General features: G+C 47.5%; 1 protein-coding gene across 4 annotated transcripts in view; it reads left to right on the top strand.

The window, feature by feature from the left end:
- LOC310888669 (unconventional myosin-Vb-like) overlaps positions 1-27001 on the top strand; it is an 86114-nt gene that overhangs the window by 13391 nt on the left and 45722 nt on the right. For 3 of the 4 annotated variants that reach the window (XM_083815602.1, XM_083815605.1, XM_083815603.1), the window contains exons 2-15: positions 973-1083; positions 3773-3938; positions 5350-5494; positions 9190-9346; positions 9829-9972; positions 10814-10895; positions 12267-12374; positions 12834-12943; positions 14205-14470; positions 16630-16711; positions 18215-18355; positions 23385-23507; positions 24714-24797; positions 26702-26851. In XM_083815602.1, coding sequence (XP_083671728.1) covers positions 973-1083; positions 3773-3938; positions 5350-5494; positions 9190-9346; positions 9829-9972; positions 10814-10895; positions 12267-12374; positions 12834-12943; positions 14205-14470; positions 16630-16711; positions 18215-18355; positions 23385-23507; positions 24714-24797; positions 26702-26851 — 1869 coding nt within the window. Of the gene's footprint in view, positions 1-972; positions 1084-1324; positions 1462-3772; positions 3939-5349; positions 5495-9189; positions 9347-9828; positions 9973-10813; positions 10896-12266; positions 12375-12833; positions 12944-14204; positions 14471-16629; positions 16712-18214; positions 18356-23384; positions 23508-24713; positions 24798-26701; positions 26852-27001 lie in introns of those variants that run through there. The other variant, XM_083815604.1, reaches the window with a different exon arrangement.

Below are 27001 nucleotides of genomic sequence, written 5' to 3'. Positions count from 1 at the left end.
GCAGCGATAGCTTTGGGGTTTCCCAGCTTGGGAACGAGCTTGCAAAGACGTCGCAAACGCGGCCATCTGATTGCTTTCCCCGCTGCACGATCCCTTGGACGTGTGTACGCACGAGGAAAATCACTTTTATTATTGAAACTCCGTAGTTTTGCAGCCGGGATGGACGAAGGGATACAAAACCCAGAAAGGTTTTGATTTTGTGGCTGCCTCGAGGCGGGTACGTCCTGATCCCCGACTATTTCGGGCATTTCTGGAACGCGTTTGATCTCCGGGCGCCGGGAGGAGAGATCAGCCCGGGGAAACTGGGGCGAGGAGCAGGGGGCGAGGAAAGGCTGTGCCCAGCTTGACCTGCTCCTTTCTCCATAGCAAGGTGAAAACCAGGGCTCCTGGCCATACCAGCCAGGGGTATTTGCTATATTTACGTATTATTTAGCCTTATAAGACAGGGACCAAACCCCTCTGTTCTGCAACACTGTCGGCATCGCCTGGATTTGCCCCAAACTCTCCTGTTCTGACCAAATATTTGAGGTCTCAGCCCCCCACTGGTTATTTCTTTGGCACAGGGGGAATCTTTTAGGCTGCCAGGGCAGAGTATTTATTGAAGTTGGAATTGCAGTGTTTCATAAAAAGCTTCTAAAAGGTGCTTGGAAATTAAATTCCCTGCTTACCTTGAGTTTGTACCCTGCTTTGTTTGATTGGTAGCAAGCCAGTTGTATACCTTGCCCGGGAGAAACCTGATTGAAAGTCTGCTTGGAAATCAGACTGCTGGCTTATAATTTACCCCCAAACCTAAAATTAGGACTTTTATTTTCAGGCTGACACAACGTTTTAGCAGCTCTGACTTTACAATGAATGGTGGATTGTGTCCACGGGGAATTAATTTATTTCTGACTTAATTTCTTGATGTTTCGAGCTTTTATTACTATTTTTTTTCCCGTGTTTGAGCTTTTCTTTCTTTCTCCCCCTCTGCAGTACACCAGGGTTTGGATTCCTGACCCTGACGAAGTTTGGAAATCGGCCGAAATTATCAAGGATTACAAAGAGGGAGATAAAAGCCTCCAGCTGAAACTTGAAGATGAAACTGTAAGCTTTTGAACATTGTTATTCTTTTCGGTAATTTAAACCCTCAAATTAATGTGTGGGAAAAAAAAGGCCTGAGCCATCTCACATTTTTCAGAAAACATTTTTAAATGCCTCAGCTCTTGCAGCTTTCCCCTGCCTGCTCCCTCTCCGGGTGCTTGTGTTAGAGGAGGCTGCGAGAAAAGCCTTTGACCTCCCTCAACGCCTTTCATCCTCTGGCAAAGTTGCGATAGCAGAACAATTTTATTTTTATGTAGCAGCGGAGTGTTAGAAATATCAGACTATGGGTTTTTGCTGCTGAGCAAATTGGAAGGAGCATGGCTGGTAACATCTACTTGAGACTGGACACCGATGGAAAATCAAATAGGACATGATCCTATGGTAAAAGATACTTTTTTTTCTGGGCTATATTTATTCTTTGTGCATTAAAAAAAAAAAAAAAAGCAGGATGGAGGCTGGGGTAGAGTGGCTACTCTCTGTCCTCAGCCCAGAGCTCGTGGTCTGGGACATCCTATAACTATAGGGGCTGCAAGTGGAGTTAACCATGGGGATTTGGGTGTTTTTTGGGAAGGGAGCAGCCGTGCCATGCACCTGCCACGAGGTGCATCCCACCTGCATGAAGAAGAATGTGGTTTTTTCAAGAAGAACTTCACCTAAACCAGCTTTCCTCGCTGAGCAAGCAGGGTTCCCGTGATCACGTAGCAGGTGATCTGCTCTGTAGCTAAAACATTTAAGAGAGGCCGCTTTCTCCAAATTGGAAATCCTCCGAGGATGGTGAGTAATTCACGTCCCTTGCCAGCCGCCCGTTTCCACGCGGGGAATACTTTTTACCGAATGACTTAATGGCAAGATGGAGAGGAGGAATGAGGCACGCTTGATTAGGCTGCTCTTCAAAACAATTTTGCTTTCAGAGCAGCAAATGCGGGCCAGTTGCAGGACGTCAGCGTGCTGGGCTTGAAAAGGAAGGGATTTGCGTTGAAATGTGTGCCTGGCGTGCTTTGGCTTGTGGAGCTTTTCTTGCACCGGCTTTGTTGGGGTCAGTCCCTGCCGTGCTCGTTGTCCTCCCCATTTTCTCTTCCCTGGGGGAAATGCTGATGTTTTGCAGGGCTGCGTGACCTGTGCCAGCAGGAAGCACGCCGGTGGGTTGTCTGCAACCAAAAAGCAGCGTAAAAGCCCAGCATCCGCACGTGCCAGTTCAGCCCCCTGTCCCCGTCAGCTCTTTTAGAGTTGAAGTTGAGTTTAGATTATTAAATTGAAGTCTTTCCTCCAAGTTATTTGTGCCTTTTACTGTAATACATAGTTTTTTTTTTGTTTTAAACCTTGTAACTGTCATTCAGCGTTGTGTTGTACCTTGAGTCAGAGCAGGTTTTTTTGTTGGATCCCACCTGTTTCTGTCAAACACGACACAAAGGGATACAGAAGTTTTTTCCTTTAATAATTCTTGCAAAACCTTTTTAATGCTCTTCCCCACAAAGCCCTGCCTGGACCCCACGGCATGTTGGGCTGAAGAGCATCACCAAAGGGGAACCGTGCAGGTGTGCATCAGATAAAAAAAAAAATCAGAGTATAAATAACTTCAGGGGAGTCAAAGCTGTTGAAAGCAAGCCTTTAGTTCCTGACAGCCAACATGCATTACCCAACGGGTTAATGCTTCCCTTTTGTCCTTGCACTTTAAGTGAATTTTCACGCGTTTTGTGGTTGCTGGCTGCATACAGCGTGCTCCTTCCCAACGATGAGCTAAGTTTTAAATATCACGGGGGATCCCTGGTGTGCTTGCCATTAAGATGTGAGGCTGAGTGCAAACTCTTGAAAATTGGCATCGGCTACGTGGGATTAGAGTATAAAACCAGCCTGAGATCTCCAAACGCGTCGTGTGAGCCTGTCCTTGTGCACATGGGTTGATCCTTGTGCAATTCACGTAGGCAGTGATCCGGCGGTGGCTTCCTTCTGCTTGCAAGCTGGATTCCTCCCTTTGGCTGGGAGCTGAGCGTTGGGGCCCCTTCCTGAGACACTTATTTATTTACTCCACTGCAAAGGGAGAAAAAAAAAATACGCTTTTTCTTTAGTTGGTGGCTCTGCTGCTCGTCTGGGGATGAGCCAGGAGCACTTGGCGTATGGGCAGCCGTATGCTTCAATGTTATAACCTGGCTCTTCAGAGATTGAAGCAGCAGGGACTCTGCTTCTCCGTGTCCTTCTCTGCCTGAAGGGGTGTAAGGATTTGAGTATTAAAGTAGCCTGAATTAAAGATGCGCTGAAAAGTCATTCTGCTGGGAAGAATGTGGTTTATTCTGAAATGAGGCTGTCCTTCAAAGAGCGTCAAGATGCTTAGATCAGCTGAAGCTGGGGTTTTCTGTAGGCTACCTCTTACTGTCCAGAGCTGGCCAAAGGCTTTTTGCCCCAAGGCTGGCCTGAAAACAACTCAGGTGTGCTCAGGTTGGAGTTTCTGGACCATCCCTGTCCCCTAGGACCATCTGTTGGCCATGGCCATCTCCAAGCTCTTTAGCAAGGGGGTTTCCTGTCTGGATCATCCAAGTCCCTGTAGTATTTAGCATCAAAAGTATGTAATTACAGTTAAAGCAGAAGGTACAGGTATTGCATTGTATCAAGCTGGAGTTATTCTTGAGTAAGTTACAAGATATTAAAGGAGCCGTTGGTTTTTGTGTTCTTACATTCCTCATGTGTGTCTCTTCAGCTCTACGAGTTTGACCTCCAAGGCAATGAGCTGCCCTTCCTCCGCAACCCAGATATCCTGGTGGGAGAGAATGACCTGACGGCCCTGAGCTACCTGCACGAGCCTGCAGTCCTCCACAACCTCAAAGTCAGGTTCCTCGAGTCCAACCACATCTACACGTACTGTGGTGAGTATCGCGGTGGGGCCGTGTCCAGGTCTTGTAGGCTAAAGGCTCCTTTCTAAACTCTTCTTCCTCGGATCGGTTGGTCATATACTATCTGACCCTATGCTGGGGTGAAGACTACTCTCTGAAAATTTATGTTTGAGTATGTCCAAGTGTCCAGACCATGTATTTATCTCCTGGAGGGCGTCAGGTCAGAGCACATCTACGCAGAAACCTCTTACCACCACGAGCAAGAGGCTGTGCCATGAGTAAGGTCCAGGACTGTGAATTTGGGGTGGGTGGGAAGCACGTGTGTGGCCAACAAGTTTTGGGTTATATATATCTGGGGGCAGGGGACATAGTACACGATTCTTGGTGGAAAAGCCTTATCAGATGACTTTGAGGCCAACTTGGTGGTCTGTGGAGAAAAAGTAGGACCTAGGAAACCACGGGAGAACAGCAGCATGCCAGGAAGATGTCATCCAACTCCGTGTCCATGGTGTGTTTTCCTCCCAAAAGAGAGTTTCCTGCTGTCACGGGTTTATAACGGGGACCAGATCTATGGGATTTGATGTCCCAGAAAATTGCACAATTTATCCAGTCACGAGAAGAATTACAGAACATAATTCTGTAATTACGCTACGGAAGAGTAGACAATAATGATGTTCGGTTAGCATTGTTGCCAAGCATTATTATTTTTTTTTTAATTTTCTGCAAGAGAAGCTCCTTTCTGGAGACGTTTCCATCCAGCACTTGTGATGTCCAAAGAAAATGAGTGTTGATGGCAGAGGTTAGCAGTGTGTGGGTGGAAAAGACTGCGAAACAAACCTCGCTGCCCTGCCTTTTCTTGATGATTTTTGGGGTCATCAGGCTCTTAAATTCAAAGCTCAAGGAGGCCAGCTGTGAACTTGGGTTTGTCATCCCCGGGGAGAGAGGCCTGCCAAAATCATTCAAGGCAGCAGTTACCTGTGGGTGGATGGCAACAGATCGCAACCTTTATAATAAAAATAAAATTAGAAAAAAAGCTGACTCAGCCAGTTTTCTGCAGTTAAGCGGGAGAATATTGAATATTGAACCCTCTTGCTGGCACTCGAGGTGATCTTGCTAGCAGAGTAAAACCCAAGGAGGTTTTACTCAGAAGTTTAAGCCAGGGGAAAGTCCGCCTTTGCACAACGGAGATTATTTTCTATTCGTTTTTCTCACCAGTTTCATGTGCCTCCTCTGTAGCTATCCTGCAGCTTATTCCCTTGCTATCAAAGCACAGCACTTTGAAGGAGATGCCGAGATAAGAACTAGGAGTCTTTCCCATTCCTTTTTCATTTCTTTTCCCCAAGCTTCGTATTTAAAAAAAATCAATTCAGGCAAGCCCTGTAAAGCCTGAAGCCTTAACTCCAGGCTTGCTTTATAACGTATCTGTGTATTTATCTCTTCTAAGGCATTGTCCTTGTGGCCATCAATCCCTACGAGCAGCTGCCGATCTACGAACAAGATGTCATCTACGCGTACAGCGGCCAGAACATGGGGGACATGGATCCCCACATCTTTGCGGTGGCGGAGGAAGCCTATAAGCAGATGGCCAGGTGAGTACTGCTCAGTCGCATCAAATTGTCGGATCAAAAATGGGCAAATAGGGAATTAAACGTGGCAAATGCACGCTTTTGAGTTAGGAGGCACCTCTGGTGGGTACCTGGAGATATTTACGGGTCTGCAGAAGCAGCGTCTTCCCCAGATGAATGCAGTGTGTTTTACTTTATTTCTGTATTTATCGTGGTGCTGCGGACAGATGTGGGATTTTGCTCTTATCAGATAAGCCACGGTCTAAAAGAGGATATAAGAGGAAGCCAGAAGTTGTAGTGCCGGGGATCATTTTGCTGTAGCTGGACTCGCACCGTACATTTAGATTTCTTGTGATTTGGCTATGATTTTTTAAAAATTATTCTGAATTACTGACCGTGCAGGATGCTTTGTATCCCCAGCTCTGCTTTCGGCAGCTGGGGTGCACGTGAGCATGGCGGGACCTGGGCAGGACTGAGGCTTCTGAGTGTGTTAAATTGGCGTGAAACCATCACTTCTTTGGGTTAATTTTCACATGATTACATTATGTCCACCAGCCGATGGGGCCAGAAACACAATTTTTGGAATAAAATAAGTGCAATGAGCTGATTTTACAGAGAAAAAGGTCTCGGGTAATAAAGGACTTGCAGGAGCCTCTGAAGAAGTGTGTAGACTGGTGGCAGGAGAAGTGCCGGCCTCCTTATTTGCGTGCGCATGCATCAGCTGATGGGGTAAGGGATGCACAAACATACCGTGATCTGATCCAGGTGTAAATCTGCCAAACTGGGACTGCAGAACATTGAATGTTCTCCTGCCAAAAGCCTGCCAGGGCTTGGCAGACCTTAGCTGAGCCTTGCGATGTCAGGGGGCAAACAATTGTGCAGGTAGCGCCTTGGTTAAGCGGGAATTTTCTTCTCTCCCAGCATTAGGATCTCTGAGCAGTGCTGTTTACATTTGCTGGAGAAGAAATAAAGTAAGAAATGCAAGAATGAAGGTGGGGATGAGCTCAGATTTTACAAATCTGGGCCATAGAATAATAGCATGGAATTTAGGAAACGGAGAAGCCAAGGGGGATGTATGCTGTTTGGGGTTAGAGATGGGATGGGGAGGAGAGGGTGAGGCTTTGGGAGTTATCCCACAAGCACAGCAGTTGTGTAGGACCGCAGGATTTGCAGAAAAAGCTGGATGCACGTTCTCCAGGGAGGGTATAAGGAAGGAAACAGGAGAGACTGCAGGTAACGCTTCCTAGGGGCTAAAGGAGAGATCCGCTGGTCTCACTTGCCCTGCTGTGGCAGGGAACAGAGATGCCACACTGCTGGGATGGCACTGGGCGAGCCTGGGCAGCGGAAAACCCCAGGAAATCCTTCCTGGGAGGCTGCAGAACAAAGCCTCCTCCCGAGACAGCTCCGCAGGGGCCAGCTGCTGGCTTGGGCTGCAGCCAGCGATGCTCCGCGTCGCGATCCCAACGCAGAAAAAGAGCATCTGGGTGTCAGGTAGCTGATAAAAGTGGCCAGGTGAGTGTTTGGCAACTCTCTCGAGACTGCACGCTGAGGAACCCCTGACCTTATTCACTGTGGAAGAAGGAGAGCTGTGTTCTTCACCCCAACACCTTTTGCAAAGCATAAATCCCAGGAGGAGGTCATCTTCCTTGTGTGCCCCCAGGAATTCATGGAAAGAGTGGAGACAGGTCAGCGTTTTGCAGCAAATTCCTATGCGTCAAGCTGGAGTAAGCAGGATTTTCCTTGCTGCGTTTCCAGCTGCCTGGGGAGAAGGTGCTGAAACGAGCCACGAGGGACTTCGGAGCCTGTGTGGGTGTAGGTTGTCGGTGGAAGAAATTCTTTTTTCTCCCCCATCTGCAAAAAAGCACTGTATAAAAGGGTTCTCTACCCCTCAAAAAATAAAAAAATAAAAAATTGTGTAGGTAACCCATACTATTTATCGAAGATACAGCATAAAAAAAGACCCAGGTGAATACATAGCATTTGAAAAAAACATCCTCATGTCGATGCTGGCTTTACCAGCTGCAGCATAAAATGAAATTAGAAATGAGAACGATCTGGGTCTTTGGGGGCTGTTTATCTTAAAAATGTGCGACTTCTGTCCCTTTGTTTGAAGGCAGGGTTGACGATCTCAGTTTATTTCATTGCTGTTATTTGGGGGAGTGCAATGCAATTGTATTAAATCCTTACATATTTATATACTGCTACCAATGCAATGTAACACCGACACGTGCTTTTAGTCCCCACTTTGGGACTTTAAGGGTGTTCTTGTTACGGTCAGGCTCAATTTGAACTACGGTGCTTAAAACATTTTTAATCTTCCTGCTGCTTTATGGCCACTAATCCTCAGAGCATCCAGCAAGACGGAGGTTAAACATCACTTCCACGGCGGAGATGCGGCGAGTCATTGACTCATGCCTCAACACGGAGAATTAGTGTCGGGCAGGGATTGGAGCTGGAGTGACCCCTGATAATTGCTCCTGGGATCTGGCTCTGCCCTCATTTGCTTCGGATATTCTTTTTTTTTTCCCCTCTTTAAGGTTTTTAGTGTGAGTGCCTTTGCTCTCTCTGCTGAGATCGAGATGAAGTTGTTCAGCAGTTTGCTTAAAGCTCTAGCGATGGCTTCCGAAAAAGAAAACAATGAAAACAACAATGAAAGAGTTGTTATATGACTTAGGTCTGGAGAATACTCAGGGTATATTTGTTTTCAGATACTCCAGCTTTCCAGAACTATTTCCAAAGGCTTAAGTTCTTGGCTGCATCCATGTGCACCAAGATATCCTCCATCTCTTCTCGCCAGTCAAAGGGCAGTCAGGAGCTGCTGGTGGTGGAAACCGTCGCTGTCCTGGGGCTCAAACCCTTGTACAATGCCCCGGCCGTGGTTTTTATCACCAGGTTTGGTGTCTTTTGGGGAATGATGGTGTTTTGACAAAGGCAAGCCAGGGGGAGGAAGGAACCACTCAGCTGAATGAGCTCCCCAGGTGGAAATGATCTTTGCCTCCCTCAACCAGTTGCACTCTTGTATCTGAAAAGGCATGGAAAAATGTCAAAATTGGTAACAAAAGGTCTTAATTATGAATCCCAGATTAAAAAAAAAGCCCAGCTTACACAATGTTACCTGGTGGCAGTGCTGATTGGATATTAAATAATGCATAATTCCGCTCTTTTGAGCTTTATTGGCTTCATTCAACTGAAGAGACACCCTGCCTGGTGTGGTTTTCATCTTCTGGCTTAAAGGAAAAAGCCTGGGGCTAAGTTCCCCAAAATGTGGGAACTTGGGCAGCATCCGTCCTGCTGAGATGTAAGGGTAAGAAGCAATAATTACCAAGTGACTTCTAGGCAAGAAGTCCAGCACTGGAAGAGTCCAGACTTGACTGTTTATTTAATTGCACGGGGGATCAAACGACTTTTGCTATTTCCTAATTTTAGGGCGCAGCAGCGCTTCGTGCAGGATTTCATCTCGTGGTGTCTGTGCAAACGCTTGGTGATGTTCTGGAGATGTTCAGGGTGCCCTTTACGCTTTAGCAGAGAGGCATCACAATTTTCTGTTATTTACCATTACTCTTGTAGAGTGCAGAATAAATTCAGGATTCGTAATGTAGGTGGTAACAAGGCAAGGGAGATGGAGACACAAGGAGATGGAGGATGATGGCGTGATGCGAATGTGTTATCAACAAGAGGACAGGTTGATTTATGAAAGTTTTTCTTGTCTGCTGTCACAGGGATGAGAAGAACCAGTCCATCATCGTGAGCGGCGAGTCGGGTGCTGGAAAGACAGTCTCTGCCAAATATGCCATGCGCTTCTTTGCCACCGTCGGTGGCTCTGCCAGCGAGACCAATATCGAAGCCAAAGTCCTCGCGTCGAGCCCGATTATGGAGGTAAAAACTGAAATTTCCTTCTGTCCTGCTCGCAGCGATCTCCGTTTCTCTCCAGATGTCCCTAAAACAGCGAGAGCTGTGCAGAGAGGCCGTGGGAGCTGTGCTTTTGTCTGGCGCTGGGTTTTGCTGGGGAGGAGCCCAGCCTGTGGCTGCAGAGCATCTCCAGAGGGCTTGGATAAAGCTGGTGGTGAAGGAGGGTGTGGGTGTCCTGTAAGGCAAAATAGAAGCGCGGTGGCTCTTCGGATGTCGGTGGTGGAATCACTGAAAACGTGGTATTGCCAGAATTTTTATGGAATTAAAACACACAGTGACAGAAAGGAGCATTTGTACAGCAAGCGAGGTCTTCCCCTAAGCCACACCGCTCCTTCGTCAGCTCCCGGCGCTCTCCCTTCTGCTGCTGGCAGGGGGATTTCCTCGAATCCTCCCATGACTATTTATGTAAAGCTGATTACAAATTTAATGTCTAATTTCCTTTCACGCAGGCAATTGGAAATGCGAAAACAACAAGGAACGACAACAGCAGTCGCTTTGGGAAGTACATTCAGATCGGCTTTGATAAAAGATACCACATCATTGGTGCCAACATGAGGACGTATCTGTTGGAAAAATCAAGAGTTGTGTTCCAGGTGAGGAGACCTTTCTTTCGGGGGCTGTACTCAGGGAATTCAATAGTCTGGGTCTTTTCTTTGCATTAAACAAGTCACCTCGCTGAAGGGACATTTGATTGCATGTTGGTTTGGGAGTCTAAATTAAACCGTGAGGTATCAGCAAAATGTCCCAAGACTATTCTTTTTTTTTTTTGTTTAACTTTTCCTGAAATAATCAGTGTTTCATACAATCAGTATTTCATACCATTCCTTCTTTCAAATGCAGAAGTTATTTGAGCTCCACAGTTGTGCAGATAGCCCCATTCGTCAGTGCAAGCAATCCCAGAAGCCAGTCTGTTATTTTTTTTCTTTCTCTTTTCCTCCAATCTTTCATCTCCACGCCTTCCCAGAGGCCGCTATACGGCTTCGTTACATAGGATTAATGCAAGACATCACTCCCAGGTTTGCATTACTGCAGGCAGATATAGAATATAATGCTCATAAACATGTCAGTCAGCGCATAATGCCCCGCTCCTTCGTCCTGAAGGTTGGGAAAAAAAATGATGCAGGCCAGTCTCTCTCCTGGCAGAGCTGTTAACGTTGGAAAATAAATCTACAGGTTGGTAACAAACGTGCTCCGTGTCACATAAACGGACCAACATGTAGATATGCAAATTGCCACGTATTAATTAGACCATGCAGACTAGGCAGGGCATGGAAATGAAATCAGAATCTTCATTTCTGAAGATCGCTGGATGCCCTGAAGCACATTGTGGCCTTCCTGGTGGGTCAGGCTCAGCCTTTTGCAGTTTTTCTAGATGGTGGGAGAGCTGCTGGCAACCTCTTCTCCCCCCCATTAACTCGGTGTTTTCCCCCGCAGGCGGAGGACGAGCGCAACTACCACATCTTCTATCAGCTTTGTGCCTCGGCGAGCCTCCCAGAATTCAAAGACCTTGGTCTCAGTGAGTATTTCCACCTCCCCGTGCTGTCTGAGGGCAATAGGAAAGCACGGTGGGGTTAGAGATGCCTGTCGCTGCGGGAGAAGGGGAGAAGCCTGCCTGTAGCCCCTAGAAACTGCACACAAAGCTGCTGTGGAAGATGCTTGCTGAAGCAGGGAGATCGTGTGTTAATGTTGTACGAAACTTTTGTAAAGATCTGTGTTTCAAATGAAGCCTGGGTTGATCCGGCCAGTTTCTTGGCAGGAGCACTTTTGTCCTTTGAGTCTATTCGCCTTCCAGGTCCGCTGTTAATGGTTAACCCCTGGGATGCATCCCGAGTTGTTGTGCTTTTTTTCTTTGTTTTTGTCCCGTTTCCCCCTGTGATTTCACAACCACAAGCTGCCAGCGGAAATCCAAGTCTTTTTCAACGTGGCTCTTTAAAAGCCCGGTCTGCGTTTGCCGTGACTGGGACACCGAAGGCTGAGAGCTCCCTGGTGCATCACCCAGGGCGTCCTGATGCTGCTGTGCAGCTTTCAACTTCACTTCTCGAGGGAGAATGCGAAACGGCAACAGCTGGCACCGCAGGAGGCGGTGGGCGCGGGGCTGCTGTCCCACGGGGCACTTCTCTGGAGGAGAAGCCTTTTTGCATCATTTCTACTCAAAATTTGATGATGTCGGTGTGTGTAGTCTCCAGCTGTGCTTTCCCACGCTGCTTGTGCGTTTGCTTAAAATGCAAAAAAGAAACGATTCTCTGCAAAAACGTGAAGCTCTGTCTTCGGTGTTTTCTCCCCTTTTTACTAAACTGAGCAAGATGTTTGTTTTCCCATATCAAAAGTAGGAGCTGTTGCTTCTCCTTGGAGTCTCACACACACAAAGAACTGTTGTTGCCCCGTTTTATATTGCAAAATGCTGGACAAGAGTCTCTAAACTTTCTTGAGCCCAGCAAAGCGATCCAGTAAGCTGGTTCTTCAGGTAGGGCAATGCACGAGATGTGCCGAAAAGTTGAATTTTAAACTGGCAAGTAAATGTGTGACTTAACACGTGGGAGCTGGCATGCATCACAGCGCCCTTTCTAAGCCTGGTGTTGCCCTGAAATAACTTCGCAGAGCGCGGATGCTTGGATGGGGTCACGAATGCTGACTCTGCTGGCGTCTCTCCATGCCCTTTGCCCCCCTGTGTTCGAGGCATTATGCTGAGAAGGTGCTAAAATACTTGAAGCTGTCACGAGTAGGTAAAAATATTTAAAAATATATTAAAAAAAATCAAAAGTAGGAGATAAAGGTAGGCAGATCCTAAGTCAGATGAAAGCTTTGATCCAGCAGGCTGGGGATGAGGCGAAGCGGCTGTGGTGGGCGAGTGCTGCTCGCTGAGGCTTTTTTGTTTCTTCTTTTCTAGCCTGTGCTGAAGACTTTTTCTACACTTCTCAGGGAGGCGGCACGTCTATCGACGGCGTGGACGATGCTGATGACTTTGAGAAAACCAGGCACGCCTTCACCCTGCTCGGTAAGGGGCTGCTGGGCTCGGAGGCTTCCCGGCAGCAGTCTCAGTATTTTGCCTGAAAAAAATCCATCTCCTCCATCTTTCTTTTGATCTACCCCTAAAGGTGTTGCCAAGCTCGTGGATTTGGGGTCTTGTCTCTGGCCCAGCCTGGCTCACCTCTTGTTAATTAATGCCAAGCAGCATCCTTGGCTTTGCGCACGTCCACAGCAGTGGTCAAATTGTTTTGATACGACCATTTCTGTAAAGACATAACAGCACGTGAGGGGCTCCTCTGGCATCTGAGCTGTTGTTTCGGAACCATGGGGTGAGGATGGGTTTGTTGGGATACTTCTGATAAGTCCCAAAAGTCACAAAATCAGCAGCCCAGGCGGGGAATCGAGCACCACGAGCGCTTCAAAATGAACTGAAAATTGCAGTTTGTGTCGTTTTGTCGTGAAAACCAGCTGTCGATTGCTCCCCTAGGAGTGAAGGAGTCTCACCAGATGGCCATTTTTAGGATAATCGCTGCCATTCTGCACCTGGGAAATTTGGAAATTCAGTCGGAGCGGGACGGCGATGCCTGTAGCGTGTTGGTAGGTCACCAGTGGGAGTGGGGAGCTTTGTGTGCTCGTCCATCAGCCCGTGCTGAGTGTGCTGTGCTTTAAGCAGTGCCCTTTTGTCTCCAGTCCTTTTCCTCCTGGCATTATTTCCTCGCTGATCCATTTTTCTTGGGAAATGGTGCCTCATTTCTCTTCTTTAGCCTTCCCATAAGCAAGATGATGGAAAGGTTGTTTGCCTCTGTATGTCAGCTTTTCTGCTTTCTTAAGAGTCTTGGTGCATGCCCTACTGGGGGGGCAAAATCAATTTCCTACAAGCACTTTGCTGCTGGCAAAGCCACCAGGATCCAAGACTCAAAGGAGGGTGGCACAAGCTGCTACGTATTGCAATTAATTAGCAAGAATAAATAAGTTTAAAGATGCCTTAGCTGGGATTTTTCCCTTTCTTTCTGTTGGTTCAGGGTTAAAAATAAATAAATAAATAGATGATATGGAGAGCACCGTCCTATCAATTATCATTGCATCCCAGACTGGGTCGTTTGTTCCTAATTAAAGTATTTAAATGGGCTCTGCACACGTTTTAGCGTTACCCTTGAGATAATGCGGTGTGCAATTAGTGGGATGCTGGGGGTAATTTGCTTGATATTTAGTCGTATGGATATGTAAAACTGGCCTGCTCCAACAATGTTGAGTTCTGTAATGGAGTTCATGGTGTTTAATTGCCTTCAGATGGAACTGTGTGGTATTAAATGAACCCCGTTATGACTTTGAATCCGTGGTCCAAAATATGTTGCAGCAAAAAAGCACCCCGGAGGTGTTTTAAAATGCATTTTTCTCCCCGTTCTCAAGCCCATTCCCTCTTCTGTACAAACAAGCATCTAACGGGAAATAATTGCCTTCCTTTTGATACATATTATTACGCCGAGTTAAAGGGAAATTGATTTCTCCTTGTCCAAAAGAAAGTGCCGCCTTAGCATAACAAAGCCTCCCCACTGCCATGGTTTATTGGGGGGAAAAAAATAGAACGCACTAGGGAAAATTGTTTGCTTTTCATTTCATCGATCGTGTAAAACGGTGCCTTCTGGTAATGCCTATTTTACAAGTTTGTTATTCAAAATTGAGTTAGTTTGTAAGAGGTGTTATGTGCCTAAGGTCTACCTGGGGGCTTGCTGAAGGATGGTTTTTGGGGTTGGGAGGCGCGGGTGGGTTGCACGGTGGGAAGAGGGTGCCCTCTCCTCTCCAAATCTCGGGTTGGAAGAGTCAGCACCCGCTCATCTTGCCTTCTGCTTGCCCGTAGAGCGAAGACGAGCACTTGAACCACTTCTGCAGCTTGCTGGGCGTGGAGCAGGGCCAGATGCAGCACTGGCTTTGCCACCGCAAGCTCGTCACCACCGCCGAGACCTACGTGAAGAGCATGTCGGTGCAGCAGGTGGTCAACGCCAGGAACGCGCTGGCCAAGCACATCTACGCCCAGCTCTTCGGCTGGATCGTGCAGCACATCAACAAGGCCCTGCACACCACCGTCAAGCAGCACTCCTTCATCGGCGTGCTCGACATCTACGGGTAGGCGTGCTTTCCGCTTCCGAGGCCCCGAAACTAGCACCCCTTGATGCGTTTCGCCCTTCTGGCAGAGCATCCTTGACCTTGGCTTGCAGCAGGGGATGGGAATCATAGAAAGGGGTGGAAAAAAGCGCGGTCGTGGAGTGCAGTTGGCAGTTTCACCCGATCCTGCTTTAGATTGTGCAACCCTGACCCCGAAACTGGGCGTGCAGACCTGCCAGAGCGCTGGCTTTCAGGATTTATCTCCCGCACCATTCGATGCTGTTCAAGTTTAAAGATGAGCTGGGCTGAAGGTGCAGATGTGGAGACGAAGACAGGCTCCTGTGCTGGGCTCTGCCTGGGGTTGCTGTGGGAAGACGGGGACTTTCCAGTTGTGGGGTGCGCAAGGAAAGAGGCCCCCTGGGTTTATTCCCTCTTCCCCTTCAACCTTGTCCCCTTTCTGTCCCTTTGGGGAGCAAGGAAAAGGGAGCGGTGGGGCAGTAGTGACCCGCTGTGCTCCCTTAATATACCGAGATGCTTGATTACTCTAAGTTCGGAGGTGGGGTGGGATGGACGAGCTGTAGCCACTCCAGGAACTGGTCCCTGACCCATTGCTGTGCTTTCTCAACCCCACATCACCTAATTGCAGACTCCTTGTACGGTCTGTCAAATCCAGGTAAACCTGAAATTCCGAATGAAATCCTGCCTAAGGGGTTCTGGGCCAGCTACAGAAAGCTTCTGTGGCTGTAATACCAGTTGAGTTACTGGAATTCCTCTGTATGAAACATCACGTGGGGTTCCTATGGCTGCTGGCTTTTGGGATGGGGATTTTAAGGTCCCGTTGGACAGCCTGACGGAAGTCAGTGCTGGAGCGTCGGCATGGCCCATCTCCATCAGCATCTGCTGCCACACGGCCAGGTTTATGGGAAAATTGTACCAAGTAGGGTAAGAGTGCAATCCTCTTGGGCCTGGGATGTCAGTGGGAAGGTTTGGGGTGGTGAGGTTGCTGTCAGAGGTTTGTAAGAGTCTGGGCTCTCCCAGGTGAAGAGCACAGGACCTTAAATGTCTACTCCAGTTTGGAGGGGTGAATATATACATTTTTTTGCACTGAGCTATAGCGCATTGAAATGAACAGATGCAAAGTTTGCTTTTCCCTTTGGGGTGCAGATTGAGAGCAGGTTGGGGTTTCCTGCGGGGCTGTTGGGCTGGGAAAAGCAAAAACCCTGCTCCTTTCTCCCTATTTTGCACTTCCTTTCCCCATGGGCTGACGCATTTTATGGGCATTACACCTGGCAATGACCGGGTGCTAATTACGTCGTGGGGATAGCAGGTCTTGGTCCTGGAAGGTATTAACCACTGTTTATGTTTTGAGGAAAAAAGGGCTTCATTCAGTGCTTTTAAGACTGTTCTGCTGGCTCCTACAGCACCTATTACCTGAGCAATTACTTCGCTGCGCATTAATCACTGCAGCGGCTTATTCATTTAGCACGGGGAGCTTTGCCACTTCTTCCCTTACTTTAATCCTTACAGGCACTTTTCAAAGACCTTCCCCCTCTCTCCTCCCTACTGTGCCTTAGAAATAACATAATTCCCCGTGGTAGCTGAAAAATGCCCTTTTATAAGAGCAAGCCCAGCTCCCCCAAGCTGCCCCTGTGAGGAACGTGTTGGATTTGGAGCTGGAAGCTCCAGTTCTGCCTTCGAGGGGTCTCTTGCTCACACGTACCCAGCGTTTGTGCCACCAGGGCTGCAACGCAGAGGCTATAATTATGAATTTAATATCTCATGTGCTCTGTCGAATTACACGGAAAATAACGTCGTGGGTCTCTTAAAATAGCAGCTACTCTTTCTCCGTCGCTTTTGCAGGAAATATATTTGGACTTAATATTTAATAATATTCTTCCCAATCGATGCTGTTAGATTTCTTATCTCCTTCAGTACTACCGCCTGATGGGCAGGAAGCTACAGTTGTACCAAATACCTGATACACGCTTAGACCTCTTGAATCCCTTGAGTTGTGGCCATGTTTTGGGGAACGAGGGCTAAAATGTAGATCTGGGATGCGAGCAACGCGAAGAGACGGGTGGATAACTGGCCTTCCCTGTCACACAGATGATGCTCTTGCAGAGTAAAGTAGATTTTCAGATGAAGCAACGCTTACTGCTGATTTATTCGTTGCTTTGCAGGTTTGAAACTTTTGAAGTGAATAGCTTCGAACAGTTCTGTATCAACTACGCCAACGAGAAGCTCCAGCAGCAGTTCAACTCGGTAAGGTCGGCTTGGAAACCTTCCACAGAACTTAGCAGAAAATTCATCAAGGCACGGCTGGCTTCCGCTTAATGGCACTTATCTGCAGCCTGACCAGAACCCGTGGCCAGCATGCATGTGGTCCCTGCGGTACCATCTCCTGGGCAATGATTATGCTGAGTAATTGCACTAAATATTCAGATCAAGTTGAAAATGATGCTTGGTTGATTTATAGGATGGATACTGGTAGCAGGCTTTTGCAGAGCCCCATTGATGTTTCTGAATAGGTAGAAAGTTTGTGCTTTCCCCCCTTATTTTACTTTTTTTTTGCACAGTTTCAGTCCTCACCCGTGCTAAACTTTTTTGGTCTTGTGCTGAGTCTGGATTTCCAGTGGAAACCTTCCTATGAAGTGTCTTTTAAACGGCTGCAACTAAAACTCTGTGTTAAATGGCAGGACTGGACACACTTCCCATTTTTCATGTGACAAAAAAAAAAAAAGAGAGATTCTTCTGTTTTATTAGATACAAGCACCTACCTGCACTGAAAATGAATCCATTAATGGGTCATCTTCTGCTTTTGCTGTAAGCAGGGAAAAAAATTACTGCTATTTTCAGGATATGAGGCAAAACTTGTTAAGTTTGAGCAGCTGTGGGGGTTAGTTTGGCACTTTGGACCCGTATCATATGCACAGACACGAACATTTTTGAGATATCTAATGCCTCAGATCACTGCTTCTAAAAATGAGAAGTAAATTATGGATTGTATTTGCACTATTCATATCTTTCTTAGTATGTCCAGCTATCACTTCTGAAGCTTATAAATTCAAACTCGGAGATGATATGTTTGAAGAGATTTTACAAAGCTATCTTTGAAGAAAAAAAATGCGTTTGAAAAATCTTTTTTTTTTTTTTTTTTAATGTCCTTAGAGTATCTCAGAAATAGCCAAAGACAAATTATCTGCTTGGGCAGAGGTCTGAGATATATAAGCCATGCAAAGATTTGATTTTTTTTTTTTTTTTTTAAATAATCTGCAGTGGAAATGTTCCTGAGTCGGTCAGATACCGATGCTGATATCTTCTCCAGGACGATGGGTACATTTTGGGAAACTCTGCTCACACATCAGGGCACAAGTGCTCAGCCCTGGCTTGGTCCCAGCTTGTGAATCTGCTGCAGGTCACTGGTTTCATCAGTGGAGCACCAGGAGAGAGGGATTTTTTGAAGCCCAGCAGCTATATTTCACTGCCATTCCAGTATGTGGCTTTCACCTGATGGCTTCAGTAATTTTCAAGTGAAAAACTGCTTTTTTCTTCCTGCCTCATGATTTCCTAGCGTAATACTTGTGTTTTCCTTGCAAGTGGCAAAGCCTGTATGAAGGTGTATGTTAAGGAACCTGAAGTTTCTATGACTTAAAGCACTGAAGGAAAGCTCTACTCGGGTGGGGACAAATGAGGAAAGGGGGAAGGGGCTGGCACTGGAAGGGGCTGGCGTCGCGGTCACTAACTGTGTGGTTTGTCCAACCCCAGCACGTGTTCAAGCTGGAACAGGAGGAGTACATGAAGGAGGGAATCCCTTGGACTCTCATCGACTTCTACGATAACCAGCCTTGCATAGACCTTATAGAGGCAAAGCTTGGGATCTTGGACCTACTGGATGAAGAGTGCAAGGTAGAGAGGACGAATCCCCTTTGTTTTTATAAGATGTTATTAAAGAAGGGCTTTACCTGTGGTATCTTACAATGTGTGAACATCTTCAAGCACTCATGGCTTAGGCAGGCTGTTGGCATTTGCTTTGCTTTAGCGCAATTTGGATCCTCCTTGGCAGAAGCTTGCAATTAACCTGGGTGCCTGATCTCACCGTGTGATGCCAGGGCTCGTGCTCCTGGCCCAGGGACAGCCCTTGCTTGCAACTCTTTATTCCCTCAGTGTTGTTCAGGAGCTGGAGTTCCTCCCTGCCTCAACATTTGTCTTGTCCCAAGGGAAAATCGAGTTTTCTTGCGATAGCTATTTGGGTAAAGGCAATTGTATTTAGACTTCAGACTCTGGAATTTGTGTTCCTGTGGCACTTGGTGTATGGGCAAAGTGCACCTGGGAGGGTCTCCTCTTTGGTTAACCATGTGGCATCGAGGGACATCGGCCACATACCAGGGACTTGCTGAAGGTGATGCCAAGCTCCGTCTGACTTCAGACAAGCCTGAGTTTTGTGTCTCTTTTGTAGAAGACTGAAATTGCATGTCCTCTGTGCTCCTTTGAGGTAGAGAAACAGGAGCTGGGATGACCTGTAGGAGTCCTACGGCATAGGCTTCTTGTTTAGCTCTTTCTTCACCAATTTTCGGTTGGTACTTGTGTAGTCTGTCTGCCTTTGTGAGTTTCAGAGAGGGGTTCAGACAATTTGGCACAAGACAAAGCGGCGTGCAATAGCTAGAGGTTAAGTTAGATTCAGCTGTGCAATAAGCCTTCTGAATGCCGAGGATAGCTTGGTGGGAAAGGGATGATGACTGCCTTTGTGCAGGTGAAACCCTTAAAAGAGCCTCCTAGCCAGTGCTGGCTAAGAAGGAGGTCAGATATACTTGATACTCAGTGGCATTTCATTTTGTGTTATTAAGCCTGTTAAATGATTCAGGCTCTAGCAGCTCTTGGGCATTTTGAGGACCGTAAGGAAAGTTTTCCTCGCGCCATATGGGTTGATAATGCCCTTTGCTCCTCTCCGAAGCACTGGTTGCTTGTGATGTTGCAGCAATTTCTATGCAACGGCAGTAACACGGGCAACTTCGCTGTAAAATCTGCCTAGCGCTTTTTTCACATGTGCCTTTTTGACCAAAAAAAATGTGAAACACATCATCTACACTCCCCCTTCCTCGCCGTCAACATCAAATTCCAATTATCTTGGTATTTACCTGTCACTGGGTTATGCTGCGATTAGTCACAGGCACTTATTACGGGCCCTCTAATCGGCTCTTTTATAATAACCCTCAAACCTTCTCCAGCTTTATAAAAATTTCAACAAGCTGTCAACTGAAAGCACGGGTTTATGGATGGAAACCTTCACCCCTGCGGTACCGCTTCACCTTTCCGTGGGCTCGCCGTGCCGTCGCGAAGGAGCCCGGCAGCTTCTGCCACAGCCCCGCGGAGAGACCGGGGCAGCGCTACAATTAGGGTAATTGCAAGTCACCTCGTTAAGCATGTACTGCAGCCTGTAAATGTACTCCGGGACCGAAATGGCATCGAGGGGGTCCTGCTAACATAATGAAGCATTAGCGCAAAAGGCGGAGGGTTTGTCGATAGAGTCCTCGCTTCGCAGTATGGATTTTTTTAAATTTATTTTTAATGTGAGGTTGGGGGGGGGGGGGGGGGTGGCTGGCTATGTGCTGAAGTAGTTCAGCTAACGAAGGTCGTAGACCCTTGGTGTGTAATGAGAGTCTTGTCACCATCTAGAGAAGAAGGGACCCAGGCAGGATAGAAATGGCAATCAGCAATGAAAGAGAGGGCTCTCGAGTCACAATTGGAGCTGTAAGGACTCAACCTATCGCATGAAAGGAAACGATAAAACCCTCTGGCTCTGTAAAAACAGAGGGCTTTAAGATATGTAGGGTTTACTTTTTTTTTTTTTTTAAACAACTTTGTGGTCTTATGAGTTGGAAGCTGCTGTAGAGTTACTGATTTTGGAGGTGGCATCTGGAGATCATTTGGTCCAACCTCTAGTTATCACAGAATCGTCTAGGTTGGAAGAGACCTCCAAGGTCACCGAGTCCAACCTCTGACCTAACACTAACAAGTCCTCCGCTAAACCATCTCACTAAGCTCAACATCTAAACGTCTCTTAAAGACCTCCAGGGATGGTGACTCAACCACTTCCCTGGGCAGCCCATTCCAATGCCTAACAACCCTTTCGGGAAAGAAGTTCTTCCTAACATCCAACCTAAACCTCCCCGGGCGGTTATGTCCATGGTCTGCCCAGGAAGCCTTATTTCTCCATGGAACTGGGACATTTTATCCTCTGTTAAGTGACTTTGGAGTCCTCAAAGAGTCTTTTGCCATCTTCCTGCACTGGAGAGTCACCTTGCCTGGATCTGGTGCTTTTAGGACCTCTTGGTTTTACTTCGGCATGAAATGGTGCCAGAGGAGCAGCGAGAGTCACGTCCCATGAACAGAAACACAACAACACAATGGGAACAACAGTGGGGTTACACAAACTGGTGGGCTGTGAGAGCAAGGAGACCGACATAGAGCCCATCAGAAGAAATGGTAATTAAGGAAGGGTTAAGAAAGGGAGACTGTCTTCTGAAAATCCAGTCCTGGGGAGCTGGGAAGGCATGCAGAAGACTTGCTGTGGATATCTGGGACAGCTTTAGTGTCTGGTTGTCCTCACTGTGCTGACTTTGGAGAGGACGGCGGACTCCCCAGGAAGACTTTGAAGGCTTTGAGGTTGGAGGGATCATGTGAAGAGTGACTTCAGAGCGCTGGAGAGGAGGAGCCGGTCCGGGCTGATTTTCAAGAGACTTAACTTATCCTCGGAGGAAATTGAAAATTCACTAAGAAATGCAGCAGGGTCTCTGCATCAAAGCTGGATGAGGTTTCTTGCTTTTCAAGCTAAGAAACCCCTTGCTGTGAGTGCTGTGCATCTTCCATACGCTTCCCAAGAGTCATCCAAGTGCTGTTTGGAGTTGCTGTGGGTAGCCAGGTTTCTCTGGAAGGTGCCCTGCTGCCTCCCTACTTTCTTGCTTTTATTTATCCTGTTGGGATGGGAGTGGGAGTGGAAAAAAATGCGGATAAAAATTCTGTTAGCAGGACATGCATTTAAAGGGGTTTAATCAACAACAACAGGCTGGTGGGGAAGGTTGACGTGTCAATCCTGACGTCTGCATCCAAGTATTTATTATGAATCTCGGTGAAATTCTTTCTGCTGAGCTGCGGTGTGAGCCTGAGGCTGCTAGAGGAGGACGTGTCTAACCAAAGCCACGAGCTCCCGTGTGTTCTCAAACTCTCTTGTGGCTCCCTTTTTGTGTTTTGTGGCACGTTGCCATCGCATTGCGCTGTTGATGTGCCAAATGCGTCTTCTAATGCCGTTCAAAAGATGATCTTTAACCTTCCCCGTGTCCTTCTGTCAAGTGGTAGAAGCACTGAAGGCTGCTTCCAACGGACCAGCTTTCAACCCTGCTTGCCTCTCCGCGCTGCTGTGAACTCGGGGATCTGAGCAAATGCGTTTTCCTTGTCTTGCCTCGTTAGGTTCTTGAACATCAGAAACCAGCACGTCGCCTTCCCCTACCGGTCGGTTTCATCTGAGGGGATTTCTGCTCCACGAGCAGATATACGTGACTCCGGAGCACAGAGGAAGGCTCTTTCCAGGATTTAACATATGTAGAAGCGATAAAGAGAAAAACCAAAATTTAAATAGCTCCTACTCTGTTTTAAGAGTGTGACTTAAATATTGTTTTAATGGACCTCCATTGCTTATCTGGTCCTCCTGCTGGAGGTGGTAGCAGGGGGAATTTCACCCTGCAGTCTATGTAGCTCCAAACACATCCTCAGCAGCCTCGTGGTCAGGGTAGGTTCTTAACCATAGGATGCCTCTGAAACTAAGGGGTCAGGCTCGAGCCTAGGCACTGCCCCTGGCTTCAGTGACTAGGTTTGAGGTGGGTTGCAACAGCTCCTGGCAGCTCGGAGGATGGTGTATGAGGACGGGAGGTGATGCTGGCCAGGATTCGGCCCCTATCAGGTGCTTCTCAGGCAGCTAAAAATACCCAGGCTGCACAACGGTGCGCAGGGAGCGGCGTGGATGCAGTGAAACCCTCTTTCCAGGAGGCAGGAGCGAAGCTTTTGAAGTTTGGCTCTGAGATAAGCAGGTTTCTCAGCAAAGTGGCTGGCCTGGAAGAGAGCCGGGGCAAGGTAAATCTGCTTTCCACAGAGCCAGGCAGCTCAGGTGTCTGCAATATTCCTGCGCTCCACCCATGGCTTGGTCCCAGAGAGCCTAATAAATACTCCAGAGAGGGTGTTCGCATCAGTTATAATGCATATAAATATGTTAAAGATAAATAAATAAAAAATCTGCATTTATATAGCTCCGTAGTTTAAATATGCACATCAATCTTGCATCAATAAAACGTGCGTAATTGCATAAATAAGTACTTTTTAATATTTATGTGTAATCTCTACATTACTGTGTCTTCAGAATTGGCTACGCTTAAAACTGTAAAACATGAAAATAGTTCTGGGATCCCATTTCTCGCCGATGGAGTAGGCAGGAGCAGCTTGTCCCTGTGTCCCCTTCTGGCAGATTTGGGGTTGTTGCTGTAAGAGGCTGCTCCGGAGAAGCATAAGGAAATATTCATCATCTGCCTCGAGTTGTCCTTCTTCTTGCTTGCTGCCCCTATTTCCTTTGTCGCTTTTCCTACAAAGGTCCCCGCAAAGATCTGACGGATGATCAGAGCTTTTCCTGACTCTGCACGATTGTTCTGGGTTTTATCAGCTTTGTCCTATCCCATTTTAAATATCGCCTAACTCTTCTCTTCCGACAGCTTTTTCTAACATGAATAATGCGGTCAGACTTTTTTTTATTAAAAATGGTATGTGTGAGTGCTCCTCTTGCAGTGATGTGGGGGGACGCCAGCCCCTTCCAGGTGGGCAGGAGGGATGGGATGAAGCCCCCCGTAACTTTTGGCTTTGTGTCAAGGATCTTGGTCCTTCTATCCCCGTTCAGGTTCCCAAAGGCACCGACCAGAACTGGGCGCAGAAGCTCTACGACCGGCACGGGGGCAGCCAGCACTTCCAGAAGCCCCGCATGTCCAACATCTCCTTCATCGTCCTGCACTTCGCGGATAAGGTAACCACGTGTGCTGGGGTGCAGAATATGAAATGCACGCCTGGAAAGAAGACAATTATAGAACCAGCGAGATGCTTTTTGGTGATAGGGATGCCCAGTTGCTGGTAACCTTGCTTCTGATCCGGATCAGCTCGGAGGACTTCAGCCTCTGAACTCTCTCACTAAGCTTTTAACAGCCGCGCTTTCTCGAGGAGAGGAAAATCCCCTTTCTGAAAGCTGTAGTGAAATGAGTTTCTGTTAGGGCAGCTTCACTGCAAATATATTGGCAGGGGGAGTTATTTTTGAAGAGCAGGAGCTTTGAGCAGAGGCGAAGGGTGGTGGGGAGGAGCGCAAGAGCTGACCATGTGCCAGGTCCCACTGTCTGGAGGAGAAGATGCTCCTTGTGCATCTCCAGATCCCGGGGGCTGAAGCTTTAGGGTCTCATCCATGGGCTCCAGTTATATTGAAAACCTGACGTGGCGAGCCACTCAAATAAGAATCCTGGAAGCTTGTAGTTATCCAAACACACCTCTGTTTGCAAGGGAAATGAAGGAGCAGCCTGGGGATGTGCCAGAGGAGCCACGCGATGTGCAGGTGCTGCAATCCCTTGCAGGAGCTTCTCTGTAACCTGGCATGCCTGGGATGCAAGAGGCACTTTTCATGGTGAAGGCTGATATTTTCCTTTCCTTAGACATATGATTTTGCACACATACACTTCAAAACCGATATTTCTTTGCAGGTGTTGCCTGTCAGCTTTGTGATAAGTTATTTCAGCTGACTTAAAATGTTTAAAAAGAAAAAAGAAACAAAAGTTTCCCTCTTTCTTCTCTTTTGTGTTCCCCAATCCTCCGCAATCTGAAAACCAAGAGACCTACAGGAGACACAGCTAGGAGATCTTTTCAGGTTCATTGATTGACTTGCAAGGAGCCTTTTAAACGAAACGTCCTGTTGAGGGACAGATAATCCTTGCATTTCTACCGCTGGCTTGAGTGGAAGCGCAGCTGCACCCAGAGCAATTTAATGACTTAAAGCAGTCTGTGTTTGCGCAGAGGATTTTGCTTTCATTCAGATTCACTTTCTTTAATAAAAAGCAACCTTCGGGTTCTGTCTGTTCCCTTGCCCTCGGGTTTTTCAGGTGGGCCGCGGGCAGAGCGCCTTGTAGCTGCGCTGTCGGCTTTTGGGTGGGCAGAATGCGACCTCTGGGCTTTTCCCTTTGTCCCGTGCTAGGTGGAGTACCAGTGCGAGGGATTTCTGGAGAAAAACAGGGACACGGTGTACGAGGAGCAGATCAACATCCTGAAAGCCAGCAAGGTAAGCGCAGCCCGTCGGGGCAGCGGTCGCGGCTGAAGCTGTTGGCACTGCTGCTTTTCCCAGGGAGAGCTTGGGATTTGCATTCATCTGCTGCGCAGCAGCGTGCTGAGTATGTGAAAGTGCCTGGGGACAGCTGAAAGACCAGCAGCAAAAAAAGCAGACCAATGGGGGAGGGAAAAAGGGGATGCTGGGGCTATATTTGTAGCCCCGTGAGGATGTGCGTGGTCCTCTGCTCTCCTCCACCCTAGTGTCAGTGCCCCGTTGGTGCATCAGAAAAAAATCCTTTCTGAACTTACTGAACACCAAGGGCAAAAATCAGCAATAAGCAGTTCAGGGGCAGCGTAAATCCCATTGAACTCTCGCTCAGAGCTTTTTGGTGCTGGATGGATGGGGCTTGCTGACCCCACCGCCTCCTGCCCGCACACGGCTGCCACCCATTATATTTCGCCCTGTAACTTCTGATGACTTTAACCCCCTTTTTTGCATATTCATTGTTCATGTAAGAAGCTTGAAATCTAAAGCCAGCTCTGAGGCAGTCCAGCTGCTGACAGAGCTATTTTACACTGCTGCCAATATGTAATATTAACAACTTTACACGTCTCGATGATCACGCTCGCTGCCGCTCCTGTACTACAAGAGTTTGTGCCGCGTAGTTTTCATCTCCTGAGGACTGTGGGCTACTCAACATCTCATTGCATCTCTGCCAACAGAGACGTATCGAATGACCCCGAACACCCAATTTCCTGCTCCTGAGCTTTTTGGCACCTGGGGTTTGGTGTGAGCAGCGACTGCAGTCCAGATGGCTCCTCTTTCCCAAAGCCCTGTTGGTGCTGGGAGCAGACCCTAAATAAAATGCAGGATGGGGGGGAAAGGGGACAGGTATTATTTTTAGGAGCATCTTAAGCAGGAGTTGGTTCCGGTCAGAATAAGAGAAATGGGAAATGAGAATTGGAAATTGAGTGTTGTCAGTGGCTTGCCTGGTGTCTCAGCGATGAATTCATATGAGGATGGCAAGATGTGCAATTTTCTCATCCACGGGGGCAGTTGCAAGTCTCCTAACGCTGAAACCGGGCTTTAACAATGCCCATATCAAAAGCTCTGTGTGCTCAGGAAGCTTACAGCTTTCCCAGGGTAAAAGCTGTGCAATATTAGGGCTTCTTGGAAACTCCAGGTAACCTGCAGCAATAATTGATGCCGCGTGATAAATCATTTAGCCAGTGCTGAGCCTGATGTGGTGCTGCAGGAATAGGGGTGGGTGACGGGGGTTTGTCTGATTTTTTTTTTCCCCCTGTATTCCTCTTTGTATTCCCACTAAGGTGATGTGCAGGCAAGGGGGAGTACAGTCCGTTTCGCTTGTCAAGGGCTTCAACACCTCCCTGTCAGCAAGTGCATCGCTGATGAGGAGCTCCCACCAAGGTGGAATTGCATCCCGCTAATTAGGAATGCAATTAGCGCAGTCAACAAGATGGTAGAAAGGACTTTCTAAAGCAGCTAATTGGTTTTGCTGGCACTGGCCAGCCAGAACTGTTGAGAGTTGATGTCCTTTGCTTTAAGGAAAATGATTTGAATGCTGATCGAAAGCATGCGGGCGTGCTGTTAGGATATATTCCAGTCCTCTGCAATTATGAATAGGCACCAGCAGTTTTGACTCTGCCAGTTGGGAAGGAAGGATCTGTCCCTTTCGCTTTGCATCAATGTCCTTTTCGCTAGGGATCAATGGGGCTCACAGCCGTGCACTGAGGAGATATTTTGAGTCTTGAAATTCAAGAATTGCTTTCAGTTTATTGCTTTTTCTTCCCTTTCTGCTTTAAGAAGGAAAAAACCCAAGCAAAGAACGCATCTTAGGTGGGTTCGTTCAGCAAAGAGCGGTGCCACGGGTGCTCAGTCCTTGTCTTGCCTTTCAGTATCAGATGGTAGCAGACTTGTTCCAAGACGAGAAGGATGCTGCGTCCGCCACCTCCTTGGGGAAGGGGACGTCCAAAATCAACGTCCGTTCGGCCAGGCCAGTGATCAAAGCTGCCAATAAGGAGCACAAGAAGACGGTGGGGCACCAGGTAACGTGAGCGGGCTGGTCGAGTGCTCTGCGATGCCTCTCAATACTGGTAAAAACAAAGAAAAATGGCATAAAGGTGACTGTGGCTGGTGGAACAGCCTTGTCATGAAAACCAGAAGCTCTCCCAAATCATCTGTGTGATTTAACCATA

This window comes from Anser anser (genome assembly GCF_964211835.1).
Source record: "Anser anser genome assembly, chromosome: W".
Lineage (NCBI taxonomy): Eukaryota > Metazoa > Chordata > Aves > Anseriformes > Anatidae > Anser > Anser anser.
This window is presented reverse-complemented; position numbering and strand designations above follow the sequence as displayed.